This window comes from Monodelphis domestica, chromosome 5, assembly GCF_027887165.1.
Source record: "Monodelphis domestica isolate mMonDom1 chromosome 5, mMonDom1.pri, whole genome shotgun sequence".
NCBI lineage: Eukaryota > Metazoa > Chordata > Mammalia > Didelphimorphia > Didelphidae > Monodelphis > Monodelphis domestica.
The window spans coordinates 18,915,262-18,942,271 of record NC_077231.1 but is presented as its reverse complement, the minus strand read 5'-3'; the positions used below and the strand labels follow the sequence as shown (position 1 = coordinate 18,942,271).

The 27,010-nt window shown below is 33.7% G+C and overlaps 1 protein-coding gene across 10 annotated transcripts in view; it reads left to right on the top strand.

Annotated features, from left to right (window-relative positions):
- Positions 1–27,010, top strand: part of USP15 (ubiquitin specific peptidase 15) — a 166,889-nt gene that overhangs the window by 51,190 nt on the left and 88,689 nt on the right. For 9 of the 10 annotated variants that reach the window (XM_001363289.4, XM_001363206.4, XM_056797682.1 and 6 more), the window contains exons 2-4: positions 1,739–1,866; positions 6,751–6,881; positions 23,802–23,928. In XM_001363289.4, the coding sequence (XP_001363326.1) occupies positions 1,739–1,866; positions 6,751–6,881; positions 23,802–23,928 (386 nt within the window). Of the gene's footprint in view, positions 1–1,738; positions 1,867–6,750; positions 6,882–23,034; positions 23,114–23,801; positions 23,929–27,010 lie in introns of those variants that run through there. The other variant, XM_007502824.3, reaches the window with a different exon arrangement.

The window sequence follows — 27,010 nt, the reverse complement described above, 5'->3', positions numbered from 1 at the left end:
TATTCTGGTTCTTAAAGATTGGATTTCATCTCTGGCTTTTTGGTCATCTTTTTCCTTCTGGTCTGATTTTCTTTGGAGATTGTCTTTCATCCTCTTTACCTCATCTTTCATCTCCTTTGCCTCATCTTTCATCTCCTTTGCCTCATTTTCCAGCTGGTTGATTTTGGCTTTCAAGACACTATTTTCTTGTTTTAGTTTAAGTGCCTCTGTTTCCAGATGACTTATCTTAATTTTTAAGTTCTTTTCCCAATTGTCTTCAGCCTCTCTTAGTTGGTTTTGAGTTCTTCCACAGCCTGTATCCAATTCGCTGGGATTTCTGGTTTATTGTTTGCTGATCTCTCCCCTTCTGTTCCATTTGCTGAGTACTAGCTGTCTTATTGTAGTTTCTTTTTCTGTTGTTTGCTCAAATTCAACCCTTCTTTACTCCCCATATTTGTCTGTGCTCTTGTTCCTCTCATTTTCTTTGTTTTTTGGGGACTTCTATCAGTCTCCCCTCTTGGAGCTTTAACAGAAGATCTCTTGGTGTAGTTAGTTTTAAGGTGTGCTCTCTTAGAATACTGGAACTTAATCTGGGTTCCTCTTATCCATTCCAGTCTTCCTATCTGCTTTTATCTTTCTAAATGGATGATTCCTAAGAGTTGTTATTATATATCTCTCTATGCAGAGGAAGAAGTTCCTTGATCATTTTGTTTGACTCTTTCTGGCTTTTTTCTCCAGCTCCTCAATTTTTCTCAAGGTATAGCTAATAAAAACACTAGTATTATTGGAGATGTAATGTAGACTGCTAATTCTTCTGTTTTCCTGATACATGAATTGCTGAAATTCTATTAATTATATTTCTATAACTCTTCAGGGAAAGTGATGAAACTTATAGAGACATATGGCCATCTCTGGGATTTCATGTTAACCTTAAACATTTCCTTGTCAAATGAAGATAAAATACAGCTAGGACAAAATGTAAATGAAGCCAAACTAGATATTACATTAAGGCTTTATTTATTATAGTCAAAGAAATGACACAAAATTTTATGTTTAAGAGAATTTGCAAAATATCTTCTATTAGTAAATGTTTTGTTGCTGTTTCTCTGTGTATTTCTTTTTCCCCACCAATCATGATTTGCCTTTAAACATGACCAAGCACTTTTAAAAAATTACTCTTTGGTTGTCATAGCTACTAATTGGAGCTGTGAATAGAGTGCTGTCTAAAGTCTGGAAGACCTAGATTCAAGTGTTGCCTCTGACTCATACTTGACTGTATAACCCTGAACAGGAGCTTCCTCTCCCTGCCCCAGGCAATTCACAGAACCTAAGTTGCAGGGTAGGTTTTGGAAAGGGCAGTTTACTCTTTGAGCATTTTGCCAAGACAATGAAATTACTAATTACTGCTTATGTTGATGAATAGATCCAGTTCAATTCAGCAACTCTGGGAGTGAATAACTGCTATATTGTTAACACTGTACTCAATGCTCCTTAAGAAGGTTATGAAGGGATTATGACTTGGCCCCTCCAGTATCATTTGTGGTCATTTGGAGGGTTTCAGTAATCATTCTTTATACATAGTGTTTTTTCCCCTAATAGCTTTGAGTGCTTCACCATAATTTTCAGTAATCCTTTGAGGTTGTTAAGAATTTATGAAGGAAAAGGGGGAATGTTTTTTGAGTGTTCCTATATTGCCCAGAGAATGATTTTTGTTTTAAGCCAGTTTCCTTTAATAATTGTTTTTCTTTTTCTTTTCTAGGTATTTAGTGGATAGTCGTTGGTTCAAACAGTGGAAAAAATATGTTGGGTTTGACAGTTGGGACAAATACCAGATGGGAGATCAGAATGTGTACCCTGGTCCCATTGATAATTCTGGACTCCTTAAAGGTTATTTATTATTATCTTCTTTAAGTAAGGCTGTTGATGTATTAAATAAATTAATGAATTAGTTATTTCTTTGCATTGTAGATTTTATATTAGACCTAAAGTACTGAAGTATTCTATATCACTGATTTTTTTATGATTGTAAGTTATTATTTTGTTTTGAAAGAATAGAAGCACTTAACTTTATTAACATTGTAGAAAATAAAACATTTTGAATATGAAATAAATTTGTAAGCCTACTTTAATGATATCCCAATGTATCTGATTTATCTATGTCCCTTTTCTAAGAATACCACCACCATCTCAGCCCTATGACCTCAGGAATAGATTCTCTCCCTTAGTGCTAAAGCTTAATTACCTTTCTTACCTCCCTTTTCCTCCTTCCCTACTCCCCCTCCAACCTAGGATTCCAACCCTGACCTTTTCTCACATCTGCTATGCCACAGCTAGTTCCATTCAAGGATTTAATATTGATTGAAATGAGAAATTGTAATCCTATGTGACTTCTATTATTACTCTTCCTATTATCCCCCTCATTTCATCCTGCTCTTCCATTAGCCATTTCCCCCTTCAAGCTCCCACTTCCACCTTTCCAAGGCCTACTATGGTTTTCTTACCCTTTCACCCTCCAAGTCTTTTGGGGCCCTCTTCCCCTTAGCTTCTGGGATGTATTCCTCTGGATAGCCTAAATCTGGTTTATGTTTTTTTTTCCTGAAATGTGATGAATTTTAATTTAGTCATTTGTATAATTAAAAACTCACATTTATGTAGCATTTTAAAGTTTAAAAGATGCTTTCCTTACATCATCTTCTTGAGGAACAATATAACAAGCATTATTATCCTCATTTTACAGATGAAGAGACCTGAAGTTCAGGGAGGTTGAATAATTTGCCTAGATTATTTATCAGTAAGGAATTCTTAAATGCTTTGTATGTGCCTGGCACTATCCTAAGCAAAGACAAAAGAAAAACTGTCCCTGCCCTCAGTGAGTTTACATTCTAACAGGGGAGCCAGCATGTATGAAGGTAAGCTATGTGTGAACAAGGCACACCCAAAAGAGACAATAGGTGACCTCAGGTTGAGAGGGCACCAGAAAAGGGAGCACACAGAAATGGAATGATTCCAAGGGCATCATTGTTTCTACTATGTTGATTCCCATTCCTGCAGAGAGAATTGGGAGAAACCATGCCCAGATAGCCCCTGTGCATTCTTTTGTCTTCTCTTCTAGGGCCCATGTAAAAAAAAAAGGCAAAGAAGGACCAGCTTAGCCAAGAGCATTTTTAAATGTTCTGGTGCTTGAAGGATTGGGGGGAAAGCTTTGATACTGTATTGGTTTCAAATGGGCTTAGAAGGAGAGAAGTCCTTGGCTGAAACAACATTTGTGCAGCCTATTAAAGTTTGTAAAGCACTTTAGACTAGATCATCTGAGCCCCATAACGTTGTGAAGTAGAAACATATATATCATACCTATTTCACAGAGGAGGAAACTGAGGCTCAGTTTTTGTGACTTTCCCAGGGTCATAAGATGGTAAATGTCATAGTGAAATTTGAGCTTAACTCTTTCTTAGTCTAGCTTCTGGCCTCTTACCACTACACTCCTCAGATTCTTAATAGTGCTGTCACCCCTAGGTGAGTTACTTAATCCCTCTTTTCCTTGGTTTCCTCAACTGTAAAATGGGTATAGTAGTAACATCTACTTCAGTATTATTGTGAGAATCAAATGAGATAATATATGTAAGGCATTTAGTACAGTGGCTAGTAGTAGGTACTAAATAACAATAACAAATGCTTATTTATATGCTTCAGAAACATAAATGCTTACTTATTCCTTTATCAGTAAGTGGGGGTAGTGTAAAAGAAACTTAAACCAATAGTTGAGATCAGCAGAAGAAAGGAAAGGAAAAGCCAAAACCAAGAAGTGTCCTGATAATACTGCTAGCATAAGCCCCTCCTCTACTCCCTCCCTATAATCTTCATTGTACTCATTCTTTGCCCCTTCTCCCAATCAGCCCCCCTTCTCCGACCTTGACCCGACTAATGGTAGCTTCACCTTCTGAATGTTTTTTCCTGTAGAAACATTGTTCCACACTGTAGTCATATTCTCTAAAATTCCTAATACATTTTGTTATAAGCCACCTGACCATTTGATAGCATTGTTTCTATGGGGAAACAAATTCCAAGTTCCAAACTGACAAACTTTTAGAATATATTAAGTTGGGAATTATTTTATGGGCATATAATTTAGAATTTATATGTCATAATGATAGTATTTTAAAAAGAAATCGTTCGAGGATTATGGGCTTAAAATTAATGCTGCCTTATTTTTCTCCCTATTCGTGAATTTGGAGTAACTTATTTTCCTACTCTAGGGCATGATTATTTACTAAATTAAATGAAGTAAGTTGTTGTGTAACATAGAGGGCTTTTGTTCTAATTTTGTCTATTTTCAATATTACCTGGGGAAGTCATCTTTTTCTCACTTTAGAATGAGTGCTTCTACACAATTGACATTTTGGGGGGAGCCAGCATTTTGTGATCCTGATCTTCTATGTTTCCTCCTCCCATAATTACTACTGATAGCACATTTTTTGAGGGTGGATAAAAAGAAAACGCATTGCAGGTATTTTTTAAAACATATCAGTCATTAATCAGTCAGTAAATATTTATGAAGCTCTTACTATGTGCTGACCATTGTGCTAAAAATCACTGGGAATATAAATATGAAAAAAAGACGGTCCCTGTATTAAAGAAGTTTACAGTTTAGTGGAGGAAAACAACCCATAATAGACAACTGAAAAGGAAGAGGTAGGGGAAGGCACCTGGGCCATGTTGAAGAAGTCAAAGAAGGCACAAAGTAGTGTAGCCAGATGAGAAATAAACTGAGCCTCCCTCCTTAAATTAGAGTTCATGATTCCACCCTCCAATCCAAGGGAACATGGTAAGTGAGAAAGTAGACTGCTCAGACTGATGGGATCTTGAAGGGTAATGCAATTTTTCCCAAAAATATGTTTCCTTGGTCTGACTTATTTCTTGTATAGCTTTTTTCTTTCAGAGAGAAAAGGGGCTATGTAGCTCTTTAAAACAGATGCATTCATAATCTTAATCCTTCAGTAAACAATGTAGCAATGACAATGACAGATAAAAAGGACATCTCAAATGCCTAATGAAATAGTATTTACATAAGCAATTCTTTTCTAAAACAATAGATAGTTGAAAATATAGACAGGAAATTTTCAAAAGTAGAAAATAAATAGTTTAATAATCATTTAAGAACATATTCCATCTGATTAATAATCAAGAGATATGCCAAATAAAGCAAGATTTACAGTTCACCTCACACCTCTAAGATTGGCAAAAAATAATTAAAATCAGTGTGTGGGAAAGTTTCAGCCAAACAATATACTCATTAATTGCTGATAGAATTTACAAATGTGGAAACTTTTGAGAGTAATCTGGCAATGCAAAACAAGGATTATAAAAATTATCATACTGATAAATACATTCTTCATTGTTAGAAAGCTGTCCTGTGTTTCTTTTTTTATTCAAAGGTTTTTTATTACAATTTTACTTTATAATTATTTTTAAAAGTATAAAAACAACAAAAATGTCCAATAACAGGGGAATAACAACTTGTAATGGATTGAATGTTTAGAATACAACTCAATACAATAGAATATTTCTGAAAATCCAGAAAGACCTTAATTTTCGTGTTTAAATGGTAGCTTTATTTTCTACAGAAGCATATTCTTATTATTCTTTGACCCTGAAACTTAAGTACTATGTTTATTGATTTTAGAGTAAGTTAACTTTTTAAGTAAAAAGTATCAGAGTCCACTATTTTTTTTTCTTGAGCTGTTCTGGTCCATCCTAGGCAACTGTGTTTTGGAACATCATTTGAAGTTGAACTCTAACTGCAGAGGTATGGACACAATTGATTTCCAGCAAAGAGCTAGAATATAATTACACCTAGCACTGTTGATTTGGGGTCTCCCCCCCCCAAAAAAGTATACATTTACTAAATTGTATTTTCTTTTAAAAGAAACTTTGTTAAAAACAAAAATATAACTATATACATGATGTAACTAGATCATCTTGAAAGTATCCCTGTTGATAGTTACTTTTTGTTTTTAATTCTTGGAATGGTCAGAATCTAGTATTACTACAACTACTCAAAAGTTCTTTTGAGTTATGATTTATTGGCTTTTAATGAGGAGTATATTTCATTTTGCTCAAAGTACCATAATAATTTCTACAGAGAAATTATATTGGAAATTTTTGCAGTAGAATTATAGTTACTTAATTTAGCATTATTGCTCTAGGATACTCCATCTTTGAAACTCCATTCCATAAGGAAGTTTGAGAATGAAATTTAGATCTGAAACCAAGTCGCAGATTAAATATCTGATAATGTATGTAAAATATTTTAACTATGTAATTTATTATTATAATTAACACCTGAAACAAGGGCCTTAGATGAGTTACCTAGGTCATAGATTGGCTGTTTGCAATAGTGAAATTGTAAAGATTGACTATGAACTATCCTTCTCTAACCTATTTGTATTTACAGAAATCATGCTTTTTGCCTGCTGAATATGTAATGTTTTATATGTAGAATTTCCTTTTAATAATTTTAAAGACATTTTTGTATATTTTCCAGTCATTTCCTAAAACACTAGTCCATTTAGATTTCTCATTTTACCAACTAATTCAGAATATTTAGTTTTAAATTTGCACATTTTTATCTATACTTGGAAAAGCTACTATGTCGAAAAACATAAGCAAAGAGAATCATATTGTGTTTATATTTTGAAACAATATATGCCCAAAATGTATTGAAATTAATATTGTCACATCTCTTATGTATTAAGAGTAACTTTTCTCTCACAGATGGTGATGCTCAGTCCCTTAAGGAACATCTTATTGATGAATTGGATTATATTCTATTGCCAACAGAAGGCTGGAATAAACTTGTCAGCTGGTACACATTGATGGAGGGTCAGGAACCAATAGCACGCAAGGTAATTTTAAAAGAAGAGTTAACTCATACAATGGTATCTGAGTTGAGTATTTTGAATATCTCAAAACATTCCTGAAGGGTGATTGATAAATAGTAAATACTTACTTGGAAATACTCAGAATATGAAACTAAATTAATTTAAATAAAATGTTCTAGAAAGTTATTTATAGAGGTATTTTGAATTTTCATTAATATAGCAGAGTATCAAAGTTGAACAATAATGAGTTATTGCAGGATATAATTCTGAAATTTTTAATACATAATTTTATATATTTTCTGTTTTAAAGTTTTGTGATTATTTTGTAGGTAGTTTCAAGACTTTTCTCCCTAAATGTAAGTTTAGTCATAAAAGTAAAGGGCACTGGTATACATATAAGACCGCCAGGCACTAAATATCTTTAGATAGATTTGCTAACTTCATACAACTGCTGCGTTTTTCTCACTGGGAGCATAGGTTTCTTGGAAGTTTGTTGTGTATGTATTTTCTAACAAGAATGAATCACCTTCTGAATGTAGGTTCCCTGAGGTAAGAAAATTAATAGATTACATTTATGTAATTTACTTTCATCACATGTAGATTTAGTTATTTGAAAACAATATAAAACTAGTTTTGATGATGATTGTTTGAATATGGGAAGATTTAAGTCTTCTTAGCCCAACTCTGGAATTCTTTTTTCTTAATTAAGATTGAATATGCATTTCTTAATTATTTCAGCTTTTGCAGAATAAATAGGACTACTTCTTTTGCCTCAACATTTCTTTGTGACCATTTCAAATTTGAAAATCCTGGCACATTTGAAATGTTTGCAGTATCAAGAAGCTCATTTCCTCGTTAAACTGGCATAGTTGAGTAGTGATGGTGTGTTCTGCCTTAGAGACATTCAAGTTAAGTTTAGCCCATTTAAGGTTTTATATAAGCAAAAGTTAAGGCTATCTGTGATGGCCCTTACTGACACAGGTAATCCTAGAGGGAAAAATAAAATCTTTCCTAAAACCTAAACTCACAATGCCTCAGACATCCCTGAGAAATGAAGAGTGTTTTAAAAATTAATTCATCTCTCCAGAAATCAAATTTTTTCTTCCCCTGAGGTTTTAGCCTAGATGATATCTTAGGGCCCTTTCAGCTCTAAAAGTTTGTAATTATGTGAAATAAAAAAGCTATAATTTTGGAGAACAGGGAAATGATTGAAAAGTGCTTTAAAGTAATCAGTGATTTAAAAAAATAAAAAGCATTAAGTTTTTATATTGAAGTATCATAGATTTAAAGCCAGAAATGCCATTAAAGGTCATCCAATCAAATACCCTTCATTTTATATTTGAGTCACAAGTAGTCAGGGATCAAATCCAGGTTTTCTAACTCCAAATCCAGTTTTTCTTTCTATTGTATCACTCTGCTTAATCTCATGCTTAGTCAAAGAAACTATTAAGTAAATCAATGTTTTTATTCTTGAGGTATTTTAATTTCTGGCCCAATAAACTAGCAGAAAAATAAAAGTTGTGGAAAACTTCAGAATCTTTGGGGAGAATTAGTTACAGTGATTAATAATTTAACCAAAGTTCCTCTAAAATGATATAAAAAAGGAGCAACTAGGTGGCTCAGTGGATTGAGAGCCAAGCCCAGAGATGGAAAGTCCTAGATTCAAATGTGACCTCAGACACTACTTAGCTGTGTGACCGTAGGCAAGTCACTTAACCCCCTTTTCCTAACTCTTACTACTCTTCTGCCCTAAGGCAGTATTAATTGTATGATGGATGTTAAGAATTAAAAAATAATAATAATAAAATGATATAAAATGTGTTTTTTTTTTTTACCCCAACCAGAAAATACCCATTTCCCTTTTTGCCTACAGTTAATATAAAGCACGTCAGAATGATTTTTCATTCAATAAATATTTAAGTGTCTCTCTCTTCATAGTGATGTGAATATGAGGCTGAATAAGGCAAAAGTCTTGACCTGAAAAAGCTTATATGTCTATTCAGAGAATAAGACTATAAGACTATCCCTACTTCAACCTCACTTTTCACCCTTCCCAATATCAACCAATAGTTAGCCATTTCCACTCAATATTGTCCTTCACTCTCCATCCATCTCCCAGTGCTGATCTTGTTAGTGCTCACAACCTGCTAATACCCAATTTTGGATTTTTGCTGTCTTCTGTTTCATCCACTTGCATTCAGGTACTGGTGAAGAGAACTGGAAAAAATCATGTAACTGAGTTGACTGAGACCACAAACTTTTGTTATCTCATCTGGGGACTTACTAGAACAAATCAGTTCTTTCGTTTCTCTTTTTTTTATTCTCTCTTACACTCCTTAAAAGAGGCTATTTGAAATCTTTTCTCTCTTTTGGCCTCTTTCTCATTCCCTTTTCTATGAGAGGTAAAAACTTTTTGACAAAATAGAAATCATTTACCTTGATCTTCTTCCTCTTTTCTTTTTTCTCTATATCTCAAAATCCCTTTACAGCTTTCCATATTCACCCCTCCTTTAGTCTCCAATAAAGAGGGTAACCTTTTTTGTTAAGGCAAGTTGACTTCACTGGACCAGCTCAGGAGAAAGACATGGACTAGATAGATAAATCTCTGAGTAATCTATTTAAAGAAAACAATTAAACCCATCAGATTTGATGATGTTACTGGGTACAATATTGTCTACAGAAGGACAGACAAGGGCCCTGAACAGCTTTTGGTATACTCAAAGCAAGATCTCCATGTGCCTTAATTTTTCACCTTATTGTCTCATTTTGAAAATTACTACCACAATCATTCTTTCTCTTTAATCTTCTTGACCAGTAACTTTTAATCCTGAGTAGAATGAGGTGTCAGAAAAGTATGAATACATTTCTCTTGTACTTGAACAAGTAACTTTAGAATATATATTTTAATTTTCTTGGTTCTAAAACTGATTTTTACTATTTACTAAGCACTACTGCCTTGAATTGTTAACAGCTTAATGTTTACATGTTCATGTATTTGGTGTGTTCTCTCCCCAACCTAGAGCAAAAAATTCTTAAATTGGGACCTCATGTTTATTTTTATCCAGTAAAGCACCTTGCATAGTACCTTTCATTTAATAAATCATCAAACATTTGATAAATTAATGACCTGTGAATTCTTAATGCGAATATATGTACAAAATACTTAAGTTAATATAAATTGCCCCATTTGGGGCATTAAGAAAATATTAGAAATTTCTATATCCTGGATTAATATAAGGATTTTTGTTTGGTTTTAATTGGTAGCTTATCTTTGGTGTTTTACCCTTTTTTATTGTCTGCCCAGAAAGCAGTACAAAAGAATTTGCAATATGTTGTGTAACAGTTACTTTTAATGTAGTTTCTATTTCCAGATAGTGTCAGAGTGAACTTTATAAATTAAATCTGTTACTACTTCTCAAGCTTATGAAATGACATTCTGAAATTTTATATCATTATAAACACATCCAACCTTATTCCATACTATCACCTTAATTTAGACCTTCTAGATTTAAGTAGTCTTTTTTGTTTGCCATTGCTATTTTTCTATCAGAATTATAGGCCTGTTTTACTTTGAAACACTGAAGATAATTTCATATTTTGGAAGAAAAAGCTTGACAAAAGATAAAAATAACTTTTTCTTAATAAAAATTTAAAATGAAAATAGGACATTGTAAGAAGATTGTTTTATATGAGGTCCTAGAGGAGCTCTGATTTACATACTCCGTACCGTAAAACTTTCACAGTGTTATAAAAGGAGCAGTGTCTAAGAAATCTCAAGAGTAACAGGTTAGCTCCTCTATCCAGTCCAGGATTATTTAGAAGGTTTGCCAGAATCATCTAGAACTTCTGAGGAAAGAACTTCAAAGTATGTGAAAGGCAAAACACATATACCAGCCCTGTCCAAATCAGGAAAGAAAGCCTGAACTCCAACTAGAAGAAATAAGGGCAGACCAGTATCCAGTATATCCAACACTGGGCCCAAGCAACCTTATAGTACCCCTGCAAGGGGGAAAAACCAGGTTTGGACTTGAGAAGAAAAACACCTCGTCAGTTCTTGTGGAAGACCTGCTACCACCAGCCCAGTCAATAAACCTTGTGGGATGGAGTCTGTCAAGATTATAGCAAGAGATGCAACCAACTTAGGGTTTAAGAATATACAAGGAAAATACAATAATGAAAGAAGGAGATAAAACCAAAACACCTAAGTCAGGCTACCAAAATGCTGAGCAAAAACCTAAGAATCCCTGTAAATGGCCTTCTCAACCACCGTATTCTAGACCAATCAAGGCCCCCAAGAATATTGGAAGTAGCATATTCTAACCCAAGCACAATGCCTAAAACTAGAAGCTGAAGTTAGACTTATAAATAAACACAGAATGCTAAACACAAGGAGATAAGGACCTGAGAGCATCCCAAAAGACAAACCTAGAAAACATCATCACATCCAGTTTGAAAGAAAAAAATGTCTTTGACCACAAGGTCTACAAGAGTACCTGGAAGAAACAAAACAAGAAATAACCAATATATTGGGTTTGGGGGTTTTTTTGTTTTGTTTTGTTTTTAAGTTACAGCTTAGGAAGAAGTACTGTTCAAGGGAAATAATAGCTTAGAACAAACAATAATTAACTTTACACAGGAATTGAATTATCTAAAAATTAGAATGAGACAGATAAAGAACAGTTACTTTTGTCAAAGAACAAGAAACACTTAAACCAAATTTAAAAAATGAAAATACAGAAGGAAACCTAAGATATATTCTCTCACTACCCTAGAAAAGAGAGGCGATCTAAAAGTCATCAGACTACCTTAAAATCATGACTAAAACAAAAAATAGTTTTAAGAATTTTTTTTCCATATGAGGTAGTATACTTAGTCTAAGAAGAAATAAGCCAGATTCTAGTTAGGGAGAAAGGAAGAACATTTATTATGTGCTTACCACTTGTACCACAATGCCTACCAATGTGTGCATCATCTAAATGCCTTGCAGATATTGTCTCACTGGATTAGCTATCTCCAAATGGAATGAAAAATGAATTTATTAGCTTAAATTACTTTGGTCGTATGTTCAAATCAAGAAATCAAGTGAGAGAAAATTTTCTATTTCTGGTTTCCATTTTTTTTTTAAGAAATGTAGAATCAGAATCTTGAGGTATAAGTAGCTTTAGAATTCATATAGTCTAATGCATACTTTCTCTAACATCCCCAACAGTTGATCATTCAACCTTCACTTGTAGCTATCTAGACAGAACTCATTATACACACATAACCCATTTCACTTTTGGACAGCTATAACATTAGGAAATTTTTTCCTTATATCAAGATGAAATCTTCTAGATATTACCTATTGGTCTTAATTCTGCCCTCTAGGCCTAAGCAAATAAATCTAATCCAGCCATTTCACAGTCATAGTCTTTAAGACAGCTATCATGTTCGAGTCATCATCATTTAAATATCGTCAGATCCTTCAATCTGCTTGTATGATGTATTTTCAACTAACTTCTCCAAATCACTTTTCCTTCATTTTGTAAATACAAACTTTGCCTTAACTAGCAGGTTAATTCAAATATTGGATGTTTAAACGTTGTTAATAAAAAGTTATTAAGCTTTTACTATGTGCTAAGCACTGTGCTAAGATTTAGGGATACAAATACAAAAATAGAAAGATAGTGATCAAAGAGTTTATAAGTCCAAGGGGGAAGACAGAACTCAAAAAGAAACTGAAAATGGATGAGGGAGAAACCACAAATCAATGCAGCCAGGGGAGAAATTAGAAGACATCAGAACTGAACTCTCTTCTTAAATAGAGATTTGGAATTTATGCCCCTACCCTCTAATCACAGAGTTTGAATGTAGTGAGGAGGTAGTATATCCAAACTAATGAGATTTTACAGGACAATGAGATAACCCAATAATGAGCTCTTTCCAGCTTGGTGAAATCCTTGCTTGAAGATGTAGGTAAAATACAAAAGGAGTTATTAATATGCAGAGCCTAAATCCATCTAGGATATAAAAACACTGCTCAATTTTGCACATACTCTTCTGAGAGAAATAAGAGCATGAATATATTGATGATAAATCAGTTTTTATGTTGAAATCTTCAGTTTTCTGCTTAATGGTGTAGCCCAAGATTTATCTTCAAAGACCAAAGCTTTGTGGAGAAATTTAAAGAATGATAGGGTCTGGATTTCAGAGACTCGGGTTAAAAAGTCCTTGTTGATATTGACAACAAGTGGGGATGGAGACTGGTTCTTAGCAGGTATAATTAATTACCTTATGTTACTATCAGTATCTCTAGGTCTTGCACCTCTCTTGGCTTTTAAAAAATTGAACCAACAAGATTAGTGATAGAATGACTTGTTTTAAGAGTAATCAAGCTCATTGATTGATTTTTTAACAGTAAAGTTTCTTGTTATAGTTTGGCTTTACCTAATTCAAGAATGCCTTATAGTCAGATACACAGAATTCAATTGCTCATTATTTAGTGAGGAGAATTTGGTAGATGCTGAGTAATATAGATTGGTTATATAAGTTATCCAGAGTAATATTAAAAATGCTTTCTGCTGGGCTTGCATTTCCTGCTTTAGTAGAAGGGATAAATCAAGTAATAGTTGGTAGACCCTTAAGCGAATAGACTCATTCTTCAGAAAATTTCTTTCCTGCTTTTTGTTGTTGAAAACATCCTTTTCTATTTTGGGTATTTCCCAGGAATTTTGGTATAATTCAATATTGGGAACATTTAGCACCTTATTAAAACTAAAAAAGTAAAATAACCTCCATATCCTCCACTCCTGTTTTTGTCAAATTAAAAAGACTTCTTCAGAAGAATCAGTTTAATCTCATTCTGTCGTAATGTATCTCTTTCCAGCACCCTTCACTTTTCTTTCTATATCTTTTAGGGCAGTAGCATTATTCCTACTTGAAGTTTGTTCCTTTCTTCTTATGGACACTTCCTAAAGTGTGTTCCAACGTACTACAGAGCAGTCCAGGCTGTCTGGGCCAACCTTGCAAATTCTTTTGAGAAGGAGTGGCATCCAAATTTGTCTCCGAGTCTCCAGATCCCTGTGGTATTTATGTACCCTTCTCTGGGTTAATCAGTTAGCTCTCATATGTGCTGAGCAATAGGAATTTAGACAGGGGTGTGCTAGAATGAAATTTTTTTTTTAATCCTTACCTTCTATCTTAGAATCTATACTGTGTATTAGTTCTAAGGCAGAAGAGCAATAAGGGTTAGGCAATGGGAATTAAGTGACTTTCCAGGGTCATACAACTAGGAAGTGTTTTTAAGCCATATTTGAATGGAGGACTTCCCATCTCTAGGTTCGCTCTGAAACCACTGAACCACCCAGCTGTTCCCTAAAACCAACTTTAACAAGCTTCCTGAAACTAATTATTGCATTTTCAGAGTGAGCACTTATACCTCAGAAATCAGCAGTCACTGAATCAGGGCTTGATTTATTGGTTTGTTGTTTGTCTCAAATAAATAGAATAAACTCACCTGTTTCTGGAGAATCTAGTTGTTAAACATTTACTTGCGTACCTCGGTATTGGTTATATAGACATTGCTTGAACTCAGCAGGATTGCAGTATAGACTAAGAGAATAATTTCATCACAAGATTAAAGCCCTGGTGACTATAAATCTGGTCATGACAGTAATTGGCATTTAAATCATGCCTTAAAGTTTATAAAAATTTTGGATCCATTCTGTCATTTGACCCTTTCTGCATGCCAGGATACAAAAACAAAAAAGAAGAATCACTGCCCTCATACTGGGAAAGATAACCTGTGCATATATAAGTATGTACATGATATATAAAAATAAATGTGAGGAATTTGGGGAACAAAGGGAAGACTAGAGTGAGGAATTTAGAAAAGACTTCATGGAGTAGTACTTGCACTCAGCCTTAGAGAGGTTCAGGGATTAAAAGGGACGGATTTGAGAAGGGAGTAAATCCCAGTGATGGGAAACAGCAAAGCCTAGAAATAGGAGATGAAGGGTCTCATGTGAGATAAAACAAGTAGACTAGTATGGCCAAATCCATGCAGTGCATGGAGTAGAGTAACATGTTAAAAAAAAAATAGGAAAGAAGGAAGGAGCAAGGTTGTAAGGTTTTTAAAAGCAAAATGAAGTTTCTATGTGATTTTAGAAGTAATAAGGAGCCACTAGACCTTACAATGGGGGAAAACAGTGAATGTTAACATGGATGAGACCTATCCTTTAGGAAATTAATTTAAGTAGGGAGACTTGATAAAGGTACTTAGGAGATCTTTGCACTGACTGGCTAAAGGTTATTGAGAGTCTGTACCAGATGATGGCAAAGCCAATGAATAAAAGGGGATTGTGTGCAAAAAAAGATGCTGTGGGTGTAGAAATGAGAGGATTTGGCAGATGATTGGTGTGGGGTGAATGATAGTGAAGAATAGAGGATCACACCCAGACTTGGACTTGAGTGACCAGAAAAGTAGAAGAAGGGAAGGTATGTAGGGAAAGGAAATTCCTCACTCAACACCCTTAATTTGAAACATCTATAGGATGTCAAGCGTAAGTGTCCATTAGACAATTGAAAGGATTATGATTTTTGAGACTCTCTAAATGAAATTGCTCACTAATTTTAAACTTGAGGATCCTCAATTAATCCTCAAACCAGCTTTTTATTATCCTTATTTTACATGAGAGGAAATTGACATTGAGAGATATATTAAGTAACTTGGCCAAAGTCATGTCACTAATGAATAAGGGTCTTATGATAAGTGACATTTAAGAACTACTACCTCAAACTCCAAGGGTATCTGTTAGAAATGATCATTATAGTCTTTCTTCTGAAAGTAATATATATGCCTTAAAGCAGTGTGTCAATGTAGACCTCTCATTATTATTATTGTCTTGGAAGGGATCCTTTGCAGATTTTGTGCCAGTTTTTTGTAGGCATTTGAAAGTTATTATTGAAGCATCTTTTCACCACCACAATTGGGAAAATCATTCACTTATTGGAGTATATGCAATATAAATCTTTGAGTGTTTATTCAAAAGGACCAAGTAGGTAAACTTTAGTTGGGTTTCAATCATTATGTTCCCTGTGGTAGGTCCTGCTTCCAAGGGTTGTGCTAGTTAGCACTTAAGAAATAACTTCACAGAGTGTGATATTCCACTATTCTCATAGTCTTCTAGGGATATCTGAAAGACACCCCCCCCCCCAACCATATTTTTTTCTTTTTTTTTTTTTCAAGAAATTATTTTAAAAGACCACTAGTAAGGTCATCCAGATCAAACTCCACAAAATTATTCGATTGCTGTTTTTCAGTAGTACGCAGCTAGAGGTAGCTATTTCACAGAATCTCTTTTAAAATTAAAACTAAAAGGTTGAACTGTTCAAGTAATACAGACTTATTTAATAGCAAAGAATGTTGGTGCAGAATGATTGGTTATTCAGAATTTATTTTTGACTTTAAAATGTTCCATTGACCATCATGAGGAATGGTTTCTGATAAAATTCTGCCTATTTTAGGGGTAAGGGGATGTGATATTTTCTAGGGCTCCTTCCCTTTCTTTTTTCTACCTCATCCCTCCTTTAACTATCTTACTACTTAAGTAACTCCCTTTGTCCCTTCTCTTTTTCCTTTACACTTTGGCAACGTTTGGTGCTTTTGAATTTTGAAGGGGTAAGAATTAGAAGCCTCAGCATGACTTAAAGGAAAAATTAATTATATTCATAGAAACTCATTCAATTCATTGATTCACTCAAAGGTATTACACATTGGTACAGGGAGTCTTCTTCATCTTAAGTTTCCCTATGCTAATGACTCCACAAGTCCAGACTGTTAATTCCACAAATTATTGATTGAATTCCTATTGTGTATTGTGGGCACTCTTTCTTTATAGATGATAAAGAAATAGATGCAAGAAATTGTTAGAGGAGGCTTCATTCCATAAAGGTGGATTTGGGTAAACTGAGATAATACTGAAGGCCATTCAGGTGAGGATAATGTATTAAGCAGAGACCTGAAGGCAGGAAAGCAGTGTCTTGAGGGACAAACAGAACAGTCAGTCATTAATTTACCAGTAAACATTTATTAAGTACCCACTATTTGCCAGGCACATGCAGAGGAAGTAAAAAGCTATTTACTTGAGGAGCTTATATTCTACTAGACAGTGTAAAATATAAAACATACTGAGGTAGGATAACATGTCACGTTGGAGGAGAAGGCACTAGCAGCTTTGGGGCCCAGGAAGTAGTTCATAAATCTGGAGGTATAGTTTAGGGTTATATTTCTAACTTGTAGTTAATGAAAAGTCATTGAAGGTTTTTCAGAAAAGGATGCAACAGGTACTATGAATTTTTTAAAAATTCTGTTTAATGATGGAAAATATATATCTGGAAGTTTAATCTAACAATAGTAATTAGTCTCATTTTGCATCTTCCACTCTTTGATGAGGAAATTCAATAACAAAGGATGCCACAGGAAAGGGTCTTGCTAACTCTTACTGAAGTGTGACCTTCAAATGTTACCCAGCCTTGCTCCTTCCCCAAATTATCCTATTGATTTCTACTGGATGTGGGTCAAAAGTGAGCTAAACTAACTTCTTTCATAGTCATATCACACCATAGAAGATACTAGACTAGGATGGACAAGAATGTTGAGGGGATGAGGGGCAGTCCTACTTTTTGTTACAGTGGAAGAATTTGACTTGATTGCATATATATATATAAACCATGTCTTTTTTTGGCCTCTGCAAGAAACCTTTTTCTCCCAGCTATTAACATCCTTGAATCTAGCCAACATGGTATAGCAAAGCACAACCTTGGTTCTCATGGCATCAGCTTTGCAGACTGTAGCCCTTGGGAGGTCTGGCAGAGACAAGCCTTTCTCAGTTGCTCCTTGCCAATCATACATTTTGACCGTTCTCAGCATAGCTTGGAATACGAAAGCCCTGGATATAGCTGCTTAGTCACTATGCATCATAATGGAGTTCAAGCTACTACTTCAGACTTTGAATCTTATTGTAGTGTTTTGTTACTTTAATGATTTTTTAAAAAACTGTTATATGAACAAAATATGATGAGGTAATAGAATGACACAATCTTAAGTAAACAAAAGCCTGGAAAAAACATAAATATAGGAAGATTAAGATCATATGATTTGGAGGAGAAAGGAACCTTTTCTATACAAACATTAAAATTTTAGTGCTGTTTTTCTCTTAATACCTTTCTTGAACTTATTGAGTATAAGCACTAATGCCATAATTCTTTATGAACAAAGTTCAGTCAGGGCTATAGAGATTTATTTTATATGTATTTTCTTTCCATTTCATATCTAGTCATTGTGATCTAATTTGGCCAACAAGAAGTATATTTAATACAGTTGTTAATTAGGATATTTATATATTCAGAGCCCCATTACTTGTGAGACTCATCACAGTGCTGTGAACCAAAGGGATAACTAGCTAGGAGTTAGCAAAGGATTTCTCTCTATATCTTCTCTGCCCCAGAGAATTTCTGCTTTATTTTTTTTAAGGATATCATCTATCCTCAATTTCTAACATCTTTGGTCCTGATCACTTAGTCAGCATTTTAAAGATAGCAATGATTTAATATTGCTTAATCACTTCATAATCCCTTATTTCTTTTTATACTAATGAGCCAATTTCAAATTCAAATCTGAAAACAAACTAAAAGGGTTAGAATTTTATTACTTATCATGTTTACTACAACTGTTGCCTTTTGGCTAAGTATAGAAAAGAGAGTACTATATTCATTAGTGTGTGGCTCAGTAATTTTGAATACTGTGTCAGCAGCACTGGAAATTGAAAAAGACACAAAACTGATGACCAAGGGTCAGGTCCTGTGGTCTTAGTAAAGTTACTCAGACTCTCTGCATGTCTATTTTTCTGGCTGCAAAAGAGAGATAATACTACTTGTACATTTGTGCCTTATGCTATAGTGGGAAAGCATGGAGTGGAGCTGGAGCATCAAGGTTCAGATACTGCCTTTGACACTTCTTTGTGGACCATAGTTTCCTCGATTGTAAAATGAGGGATTGTTTTTTAACTCTTACCTTCTTCTGTTGGCTCTAAGACAGAAGAGCAATAAGAGCATATGGGCTAGGTAATTAAGTTTCCTTCCAGGTTATCATATGATAGAGAATTGTTTTCTTTTCCTAGAATGCAGGTTCCATGAAGGCAAGGCCTATGTCTTATCTAAATGTCCTCTCTCTCTTCCGCCACTTCAGCACAGAACCAGTACAGCAATACATAGCAAGAGGTGCTTAATAAGTATTAGTTGAATCAAACTGCTAAATACATTCCGATAAAGTATGAAATGCTAGGTATTGTCCAGAGGAGGGAGACACTACTGACAAAATTTATCAGTATTGACAGTTTGTACTATTACTTTTCCTAATTAATTAGTAACATCCTTTAAACCTTCATTATGAACTATCAGACAATTGGAGGGATCAGCAAGGTAGACAGCTGCCCGTGTAAGACTCAACACTCAGGATATTAATGTTGCTTTTTTAGAAGCACACATTTTTATTGCCATTAAATTTTATTGGTCACATTTATATTTGGGGGGGATGTTAATAATAAAATAGTATGCTATTTTATTATTAATATTAATAAATATCCAGACCATAGGTTACCATTCACCTGTTACTATTCACTAAAGTTCTAGAAATGCTAACAAGAGCAATAAGACAAGAGAAAGATATTAAAGGTATAAAAATAGGCAAGGAGGAGGTAACACTCCATGTTTACTGATGTGATAGTGTAGTTAGAAAACGGAATCAAAGAAACTCATTGAGGCAACATCATCCACCAAGTTGCTACAGAATGAACCTACAAAAATCAAAAGTTCCTTCTACTTTTTTAAAACACACTTATTTAATTTTTCCATGGTTTCATGATTAAAAGTTCCTTCCATAACCAGAGAGTGCACATACTATCTAGGTGTCGTCCTACAAAAGCACATACAAAATGATTCTTAAAGAAATAAAGAACAGCATAAGTGGTTGGAGAAATATTCAGTGATTATTGCTGAGCTGTGCCAACATAATAAAAATGACAGTAGTACCAAAGTTAATTTATAATTTTAAGGCTATGCCAACCAAATTTCCAAGCTTGGATATTGGATTTTAAATTTGGCATAATGATTGTAGCTATGTTTTAAAGAAGATTAATGATAAAAATTAGCTGTCTTTATATTTCACAAAAGAATATAGAGCTTAAAAATTTATTAGGACAAAAATGTTTAAAATTTCAAAAGAAATCATGGGAAAAGGTAGAAATTGAGGAAGAATAGTATTTCCAGACCTCAAAATTGTTTAGAAAACAGCAGCTACCAAAACCATTTGATATTAGCTAAAAAATAGAGCAATGGATCAGTGAAATAGACATGGGGAAAATAATGGAATTCAGGAATCTAATATTCCAAACCCCAAAGCCTAAATTACTTAGGAAAGAAGACCTTCATTGATAAAAACCACTGGAAAAACTGGATAGAATAAGAATAATAGTCAATATTTATATTTTCAAAAGTTAAAATGGCTAGTTTCAATGACAAGAAGTGCATAAGTTTTTGCACAAAATTACCACATCTAGGATACGAAGGGAAGTGTTTGGAAACCAGTCTTTGTATCCATTTTCTTGATTTGGTTGCCCAAAATATACAAACGATTAAGAGAAACAATATTGGAAAATATTCTAGGGGACAACTAGGTGGCTCAATCGATCAATCCTATCAAGTGATGGGAAGTCCTGGGTTCAGATCTGGCCTCACAATATTTCCTAGCTATGTGGCTCTGAGCAACTCACTTAACCACCATTGCCTACCCATTACTACTCTGCTGCCTTTAAACCAATACCCAAAATTTATTTTAAGGTGGAAGGTAAGGGTTTTTTTTTTTCTTCAATTCTCCAATAAATAAATGGTCATCAGATGTGAAAAAACAACTCTTGTCTCTGAATGTGACATAAAAGAAATTTCTGATCTTCTAGAAGGTCATCATAGGTTATCCCTGATTGCTTCATAAAGTTAGGATTATATACTGCTAAAACTTACCTTAATGTTCTGTTGTCCATCTATTTAAGTCTTTCTTGAACATCAGTCTTTGCTACCTTCAGAGGGAAGATAGGAGTTCTTCATTGTACACACCAATATTTTCTTGTATATGCCCAAAGTATTTCTTTTTATAAATCTTTAGTGGTGGTAGTTGTTTATTCACTTTAGATATGTCCAACTCTCTTTTACCCCATTTGGAGTTTTCTTAACTAATATTGGAGTGACTAGCCATTTTCCTCTTCTCCTCATTTTACAGATAAGGAAACTAAGGCTAACCAAATTGTGACTTAACCAAAGTTGCAAAGCTAGTAAGTGTCTGAGGCCAAATCTGAACTCAGAATAAGTCTTCCTGAGACTCCAAACCTGGCACTTTATTCACCTAGCTACCTTTAGAGATACCCTCTTTATAATCCAGGATTTGGTAAAGATTTCCCTATATTCCCTACCCTTTTTGATGTTATAAACTTTAATTCTATTATGCCCATCCCTTTCACCTCTGCAGACTGGAAAATCCTACTTCCAAAGTGTACATATACATTTCAGTTGTTTTTTTTCAGATACTTAAACCTTGTGTGATTTTTGTGTAGTTGCTTTTTCTTACTTTTGTTTTCATTCAATGTTTTTTTTAATTAAACTGAAGAGCTTTAATATATATTAGTATACAATTACATATTCTTATGTTTTCTATTATATTATAGTTATGTATTCATTTAAAAAATGAAAAGAAAACCTACATTCAAATAAAAGTTCTTTAAAAATATTTTCTAGTTGGACTTTTTCCTTTGTCAGTTTTTCATCTAACGGGGTTCTTTAAATAGGTTTATCATAAGGAAATAAATAAGGAAATTAAGCATTAAAAACTTGACTTTCATAAAGTGTTTTATGGTTTTACATCTTCACAACAACCTGCTGAAATAGGTGTTGCAAAGAAACAGCAAGGGAATCTTTGATTCCAATACCCAGTGCAAAGTCGAGATAGTGCTTCTTGTTTTGTTCCTCTACTGCCTCTGGCAGCCATGTGCACTAATGTTCCTTTGAGAAATAAATTTTCTAATATCAGTCAACAGACATGCAGCAAACCTGGGGAGTAATAACAGAATAACATTTGTCTCTTCTAGCCTTAATATATGGTGGAACACAATACTTGCTTTTCTTTTGAGTTAAGAAAGTTTACATTCTCTTTTTTCTCTATTTCTGATTGTTGCCATTTTTTCCCATATTTTTTTCTGGAGAGAAATTTTGATGTTTATCTAACCTTCTCTAGTGGCACATTGGTTATGTGGAGCTAGCATTATCTTAGGAATCTCATTCATATTTATTCTGATTAGAAATACTTGATTATGACAGAGTATCCAATTCCTAAATAATATTTTTAATTTTACTATAGTTTCTATAATTTCCAGATTCTATGGCATTATCCTAGGTATCAACTTAAAAGCCTAAAATGGGGGGCAGCTGGATGGCTCAGTGTATTGAGAGTCAGGCCTAGAGATGGGAGGTCCTAGGATCAAATCTGACCTCAGACACTTCCCAGCTGTGTGACCCTGGGCAAGTCACTTTACCGCCATTGCCTAGCCCTTACCGCTCTTCTGCCTTGGAACCAATACACAATATGGACTCCAAGATGGAAGGTAAGGGTTCAAAAAATAAATTAAAAAAAAAAAGCCTAAAATTGATTTGATACTAAGCTTTCAACAAGTCCTAATGCATTAGTACTCACATTTTATATTTTATGTTTATATGGTGGATTTGGGATAGCCAATAATTTTTGTTCAGTAAATTTTAAGCATTACAATTATATGTTTGAATAAGTAATTATGCTTTTCCTAATGTTTATCAGCAATTTGAAATAATTTGAAAAGCATCCATTTCCACATTTTATGTATCATAAAAATTTGTCATGGATTTAGGTAGAAAATTAATTTAAGCTACATTTTGATTTTTTAATCTAGAGACATGTCCTCCATGTTGAAAACCATTTTATACACACAGAATTATTGCTCTATAGAGAAGACAGCAAGGCTAGAGAAGAGAGACTGGTTCTCATAGCAGTTATTCAGAGCCTCCCTTTATACCATATTTGTCAAATATATCATATGTCAGGCAGCTGACTATTTTCAGAAACAGTGTTCATGACTAAGGCCCACAGTTACCCTCTGGAAGATCAAAAGGAATTATATATATATATATATTTTTAAAAGGTGATCCTGTGTGTGTGTGTGTGTGTGTGTGTTTCTATTACTAAGTTTGATTTCTTGCAGATTTGTTTAACCTCGTTATCATTTGGAGTTTTATATTACTAAACATATAGTTAAGGTCATCCTAAAAGTCATCTTACAATTAAAAACTAACATCAGTTTGTAAGAGCATATTTTGTTAACAGTTATCCCTGATTTATAATTTTCATTTGTAAAAGTTATCCATTATATATTATTACATTGTTGTAACAACTCGGCCAAATTTACTTGTAAATATCATATTTTAAAGTTAATTTAGATTTTGCTTGATCTCAAGGATAAAAATCTTAAAATAATTTAATGAGTTTAGTCAACAGTTATAAATTATGGAAAGGCATTTTAGCAACTTAATTTTTATCATGCTTCAATTTGTCTATTTCTGAATATGTAAAAGTGTATTCCTATTCCCAAAGTGTATAACTTTTGAAACTTTAATTTACTTAATACTATAACTTCATATTCTATTAAATTTTATTCAAGTCCTAAACATTTGATTTTGTTATCTTTAAAATGTTGATAACGCTAAGATATTGTTTTCTGTTGAAGATTTCCAAGTTTGTTTTTTTAAACCTTCATATTTATATATCATTTTTTGAAGAGACTTGATTATATGTAGCTATCTATAAGCTGACATTGAATTGTTATTTTTCAGGTGGTTGAACAGGGTATGTTTGTAAAGCACTGCAAAGTAGAAGTATATCTAACAGAATTAAAGCTGTGTGAAAATGGAAATATGAACAATGTTGTAACACGAAGATTTAGCAAAGCTGACACAATAGGTATGAACAATCTATAATTTTTATGGCAAAATAAATCACCAGTCTCAGTAAATTTATCATAACCTTACTAGTTCTGTCAGGACTTGATGTAGTTTGGGGGATGAATTCTAAAGGATTTGGCTTGAAACTTAAATCTTGTTATATTGTTATAATTTTAACCAGAAATTGAATTATTTGCTATGAAATTTTTAAAGTAATCTTAAAATGTCACCATTTGCATTTTGTGGGTATTTTAATTGGGAATGTTTTTAAAGAGAGATTTATATTTTAATTTAATATAAGTAATGAAAATCAAAATTGGTAACATCAAAATGGATATTTATGTAAAACTATTGTTAGGACTTAGTGGATTTTTTGTTTCCTTCTTTAACATGGAAAATAACCTAAACTCATTCTCTCTTTAGAATAGAAAAAGGTAAATGAGACCATAAAAGTACAAATGTGGCATTATGAAGAAATTTTAATGGAGCTTAAAGAATTGATAATTGCATTTATTTTTAGTAATTCATCTTGATTATATTCTATTTCTCTTCATTTTATTGCAACCCTGCTACTTAAATTCTAAAAATACTCCCCAAAATGTTCTCCATCATAAAACTGAGTAATGTTATATTACAGTGGTTTTTAGCATTGGATTTAAAGTATCTCTATAAGTATTTTATAAGAAGCAGTATGGTGCAATGGATAGACAACCCCTTTCAAAGCCAGGAAGACCTAGGTTCAAGTCCTACCACTTACACATGCTGACTAGAGGCAACTGTGGCACTGAGCCCTGGATCTCATCTTGTGTTTAAATCTAACCTCAGACCCTTTTAAACTGTATTGTATGTCTATGGGCAAGTCATAAGCTCTATTGGCCTCAGTTTTTCCTCAACTGTAAAATGGTAGTCGTGAGAGCACCAGGTTGCTGTGATCATCAAGTTTAATGATCCTTATAAAGCTCTCTAGAACAGTGCCTGAAATGCTTTCCTTCATTCCCTCCTGTGGGACCCTTTGACCTGGTACTTTAAGTTCTCACCACTCTTGGCAACTCCCTGAGAGTTTTAAATTGTAGAAAAGGTGCCCAGCATTGAAAGGAGTTATCTCCCCTGGATGTTTTCCAGACTAATAAAATGTCATGTCTGGTCCCTTTCCTTGAAGTATCTCATGTGTTATACATGTTAGAGGAATGACACATTTTCCCACTAATCTACATGTCCTGATCTATAAAAGTAAGTGCTTTGTTTATAAATAAAGCTTTTGTAAACTTGGATTTTGGAATTAATGACAGTGGCATCTGTCTTGTTTAAAAGCATTAGAAAGATGGAAAGAATACCAAGTATATCAGGCCTTCCTCACTGTTCTACTTGATATGTCCTCATATGAAAAAGAGACTAGCAGTCATAAGAGACCAGCAACTCTTTCACGTGCAGAAAGAAAAATTTGTTCCTCAGTTAACCAAAGCTTATCCTAGTGAGTGATAATTGTAGTTTATAAAATTTCTGCTCATTCCTGGTTTTTAACTAGAGAATAAAAGGGCTCCATAATGTATTGATTGTCAGGGAGGGGAGGGAAGGTAAATGGTAATACATGATTGCATTCATTTATTTATAATGAGTTCTTATTGAACTTCCCTATGAATATTCAGTGTACTAACAGGTATGAAACAAATATAAGACTAATTTTCAATATAATCCATAAAACGATGTTAGTTATATTATTAAAATCAGTATAAATCTTTTTAAATTACTTAAGACAATCTGCTTTGTGTAACAGTCCAGAAAGCAATTCTTAAATATTTTAACCAAATTTTACAGTCTATTTAAAAGTTCAAATTGTTCAACTTTTTTATAAGAGAATCTGAATAAGAACGTTAAAGATGGGGGAGGGGCGCAAAGGCTAAAAGTGTTGGTTTTTATTTTATATTTTAGCTTTCTAAAATATAGCTTAACTCTTATTTGGTCGCAAAGATATTTACATTTATCAGGTCTATATAAATTGAACTTTTTACAAATATTGAGCATATGAATGCTGAAGTTAAATGAGATTACTATATTAGTCACATTTTCTGTAGGATATGAATTTTCATGAAATCAAAGGATAATATAGTGATGAGAGGTTTGAAAAATATGTGTGTGGGGAGGTGTGTGTGCATGTGTGTGACATAAAGTCATAGCATATGGCCTTTAGAGATCATATAGTCCAACAAAGGGAGCTCTCAGTTAAAGAAACTTCTACCACTGTAGGTCATCACTGACACCTTCTCTGAATCTTTGAATCATAGAGAACTTTGTAGAACACTGTGAGGCTGAAGGATATGGCCAGAATTGAGTAGAGAGTTTCTATATGATATATAAAAGGTCTTCCTGACCCCATCGTGCCACTGTGACTCACCTAGTCTACAACTTCTTATTTTTTAGATATATGTTCATTTTGTTTCTCTTTGATCTAAAAAATAATAATTATTGAATAAAAACCAAAATATATGACCTTTCTAGCTACCCAAGTGTTTTCTAGAGTTTCACTCTAATTGTGTCACCTCCCTGCTCTGTCTCATCTCAAAACATGAATAATCCTTTTGCTTGACATTTAGACTTTCCTCACTTTTCAGTCTTCATTTACTTTACTCCCCTTCTGGTCCCCCTGTACTCTCTTCATACTGGCCTGTACAATTTTGAACACCCTATGTGTGGATCTCCCATCTCTGTCACTCTCTTAGCCCTCAGTTGTAGAATCCTCAGTTTCCTTCAAAACTCTGCTCAGGTGTCATCTTCATCCCATTCTCATCCCCCACCACTGCCTCCCACTTCTAGGAGAAACAGCCTGTGTTTCTGAGCTACCCTATGATCATATTCTATCTCTTCTACATATTCACATGTTTATGTTGCCTCTCCCATTCGAATACAAACATCTCGAGAATGTTTTAGCATTTGTCTTTGTATCCTTTGCTCTTAGCACAGTGCTTGCACTTAGGAATATCTTAATAAATGCTTGTTGACTGATGAGAATGTGCCAGTTTATGAAAAATTCATTTATAAGTTAACTGCTTGAAACTCATTATATTTTACATTGGGTCACTTTAATACGTCTCTTTTTCATTTAG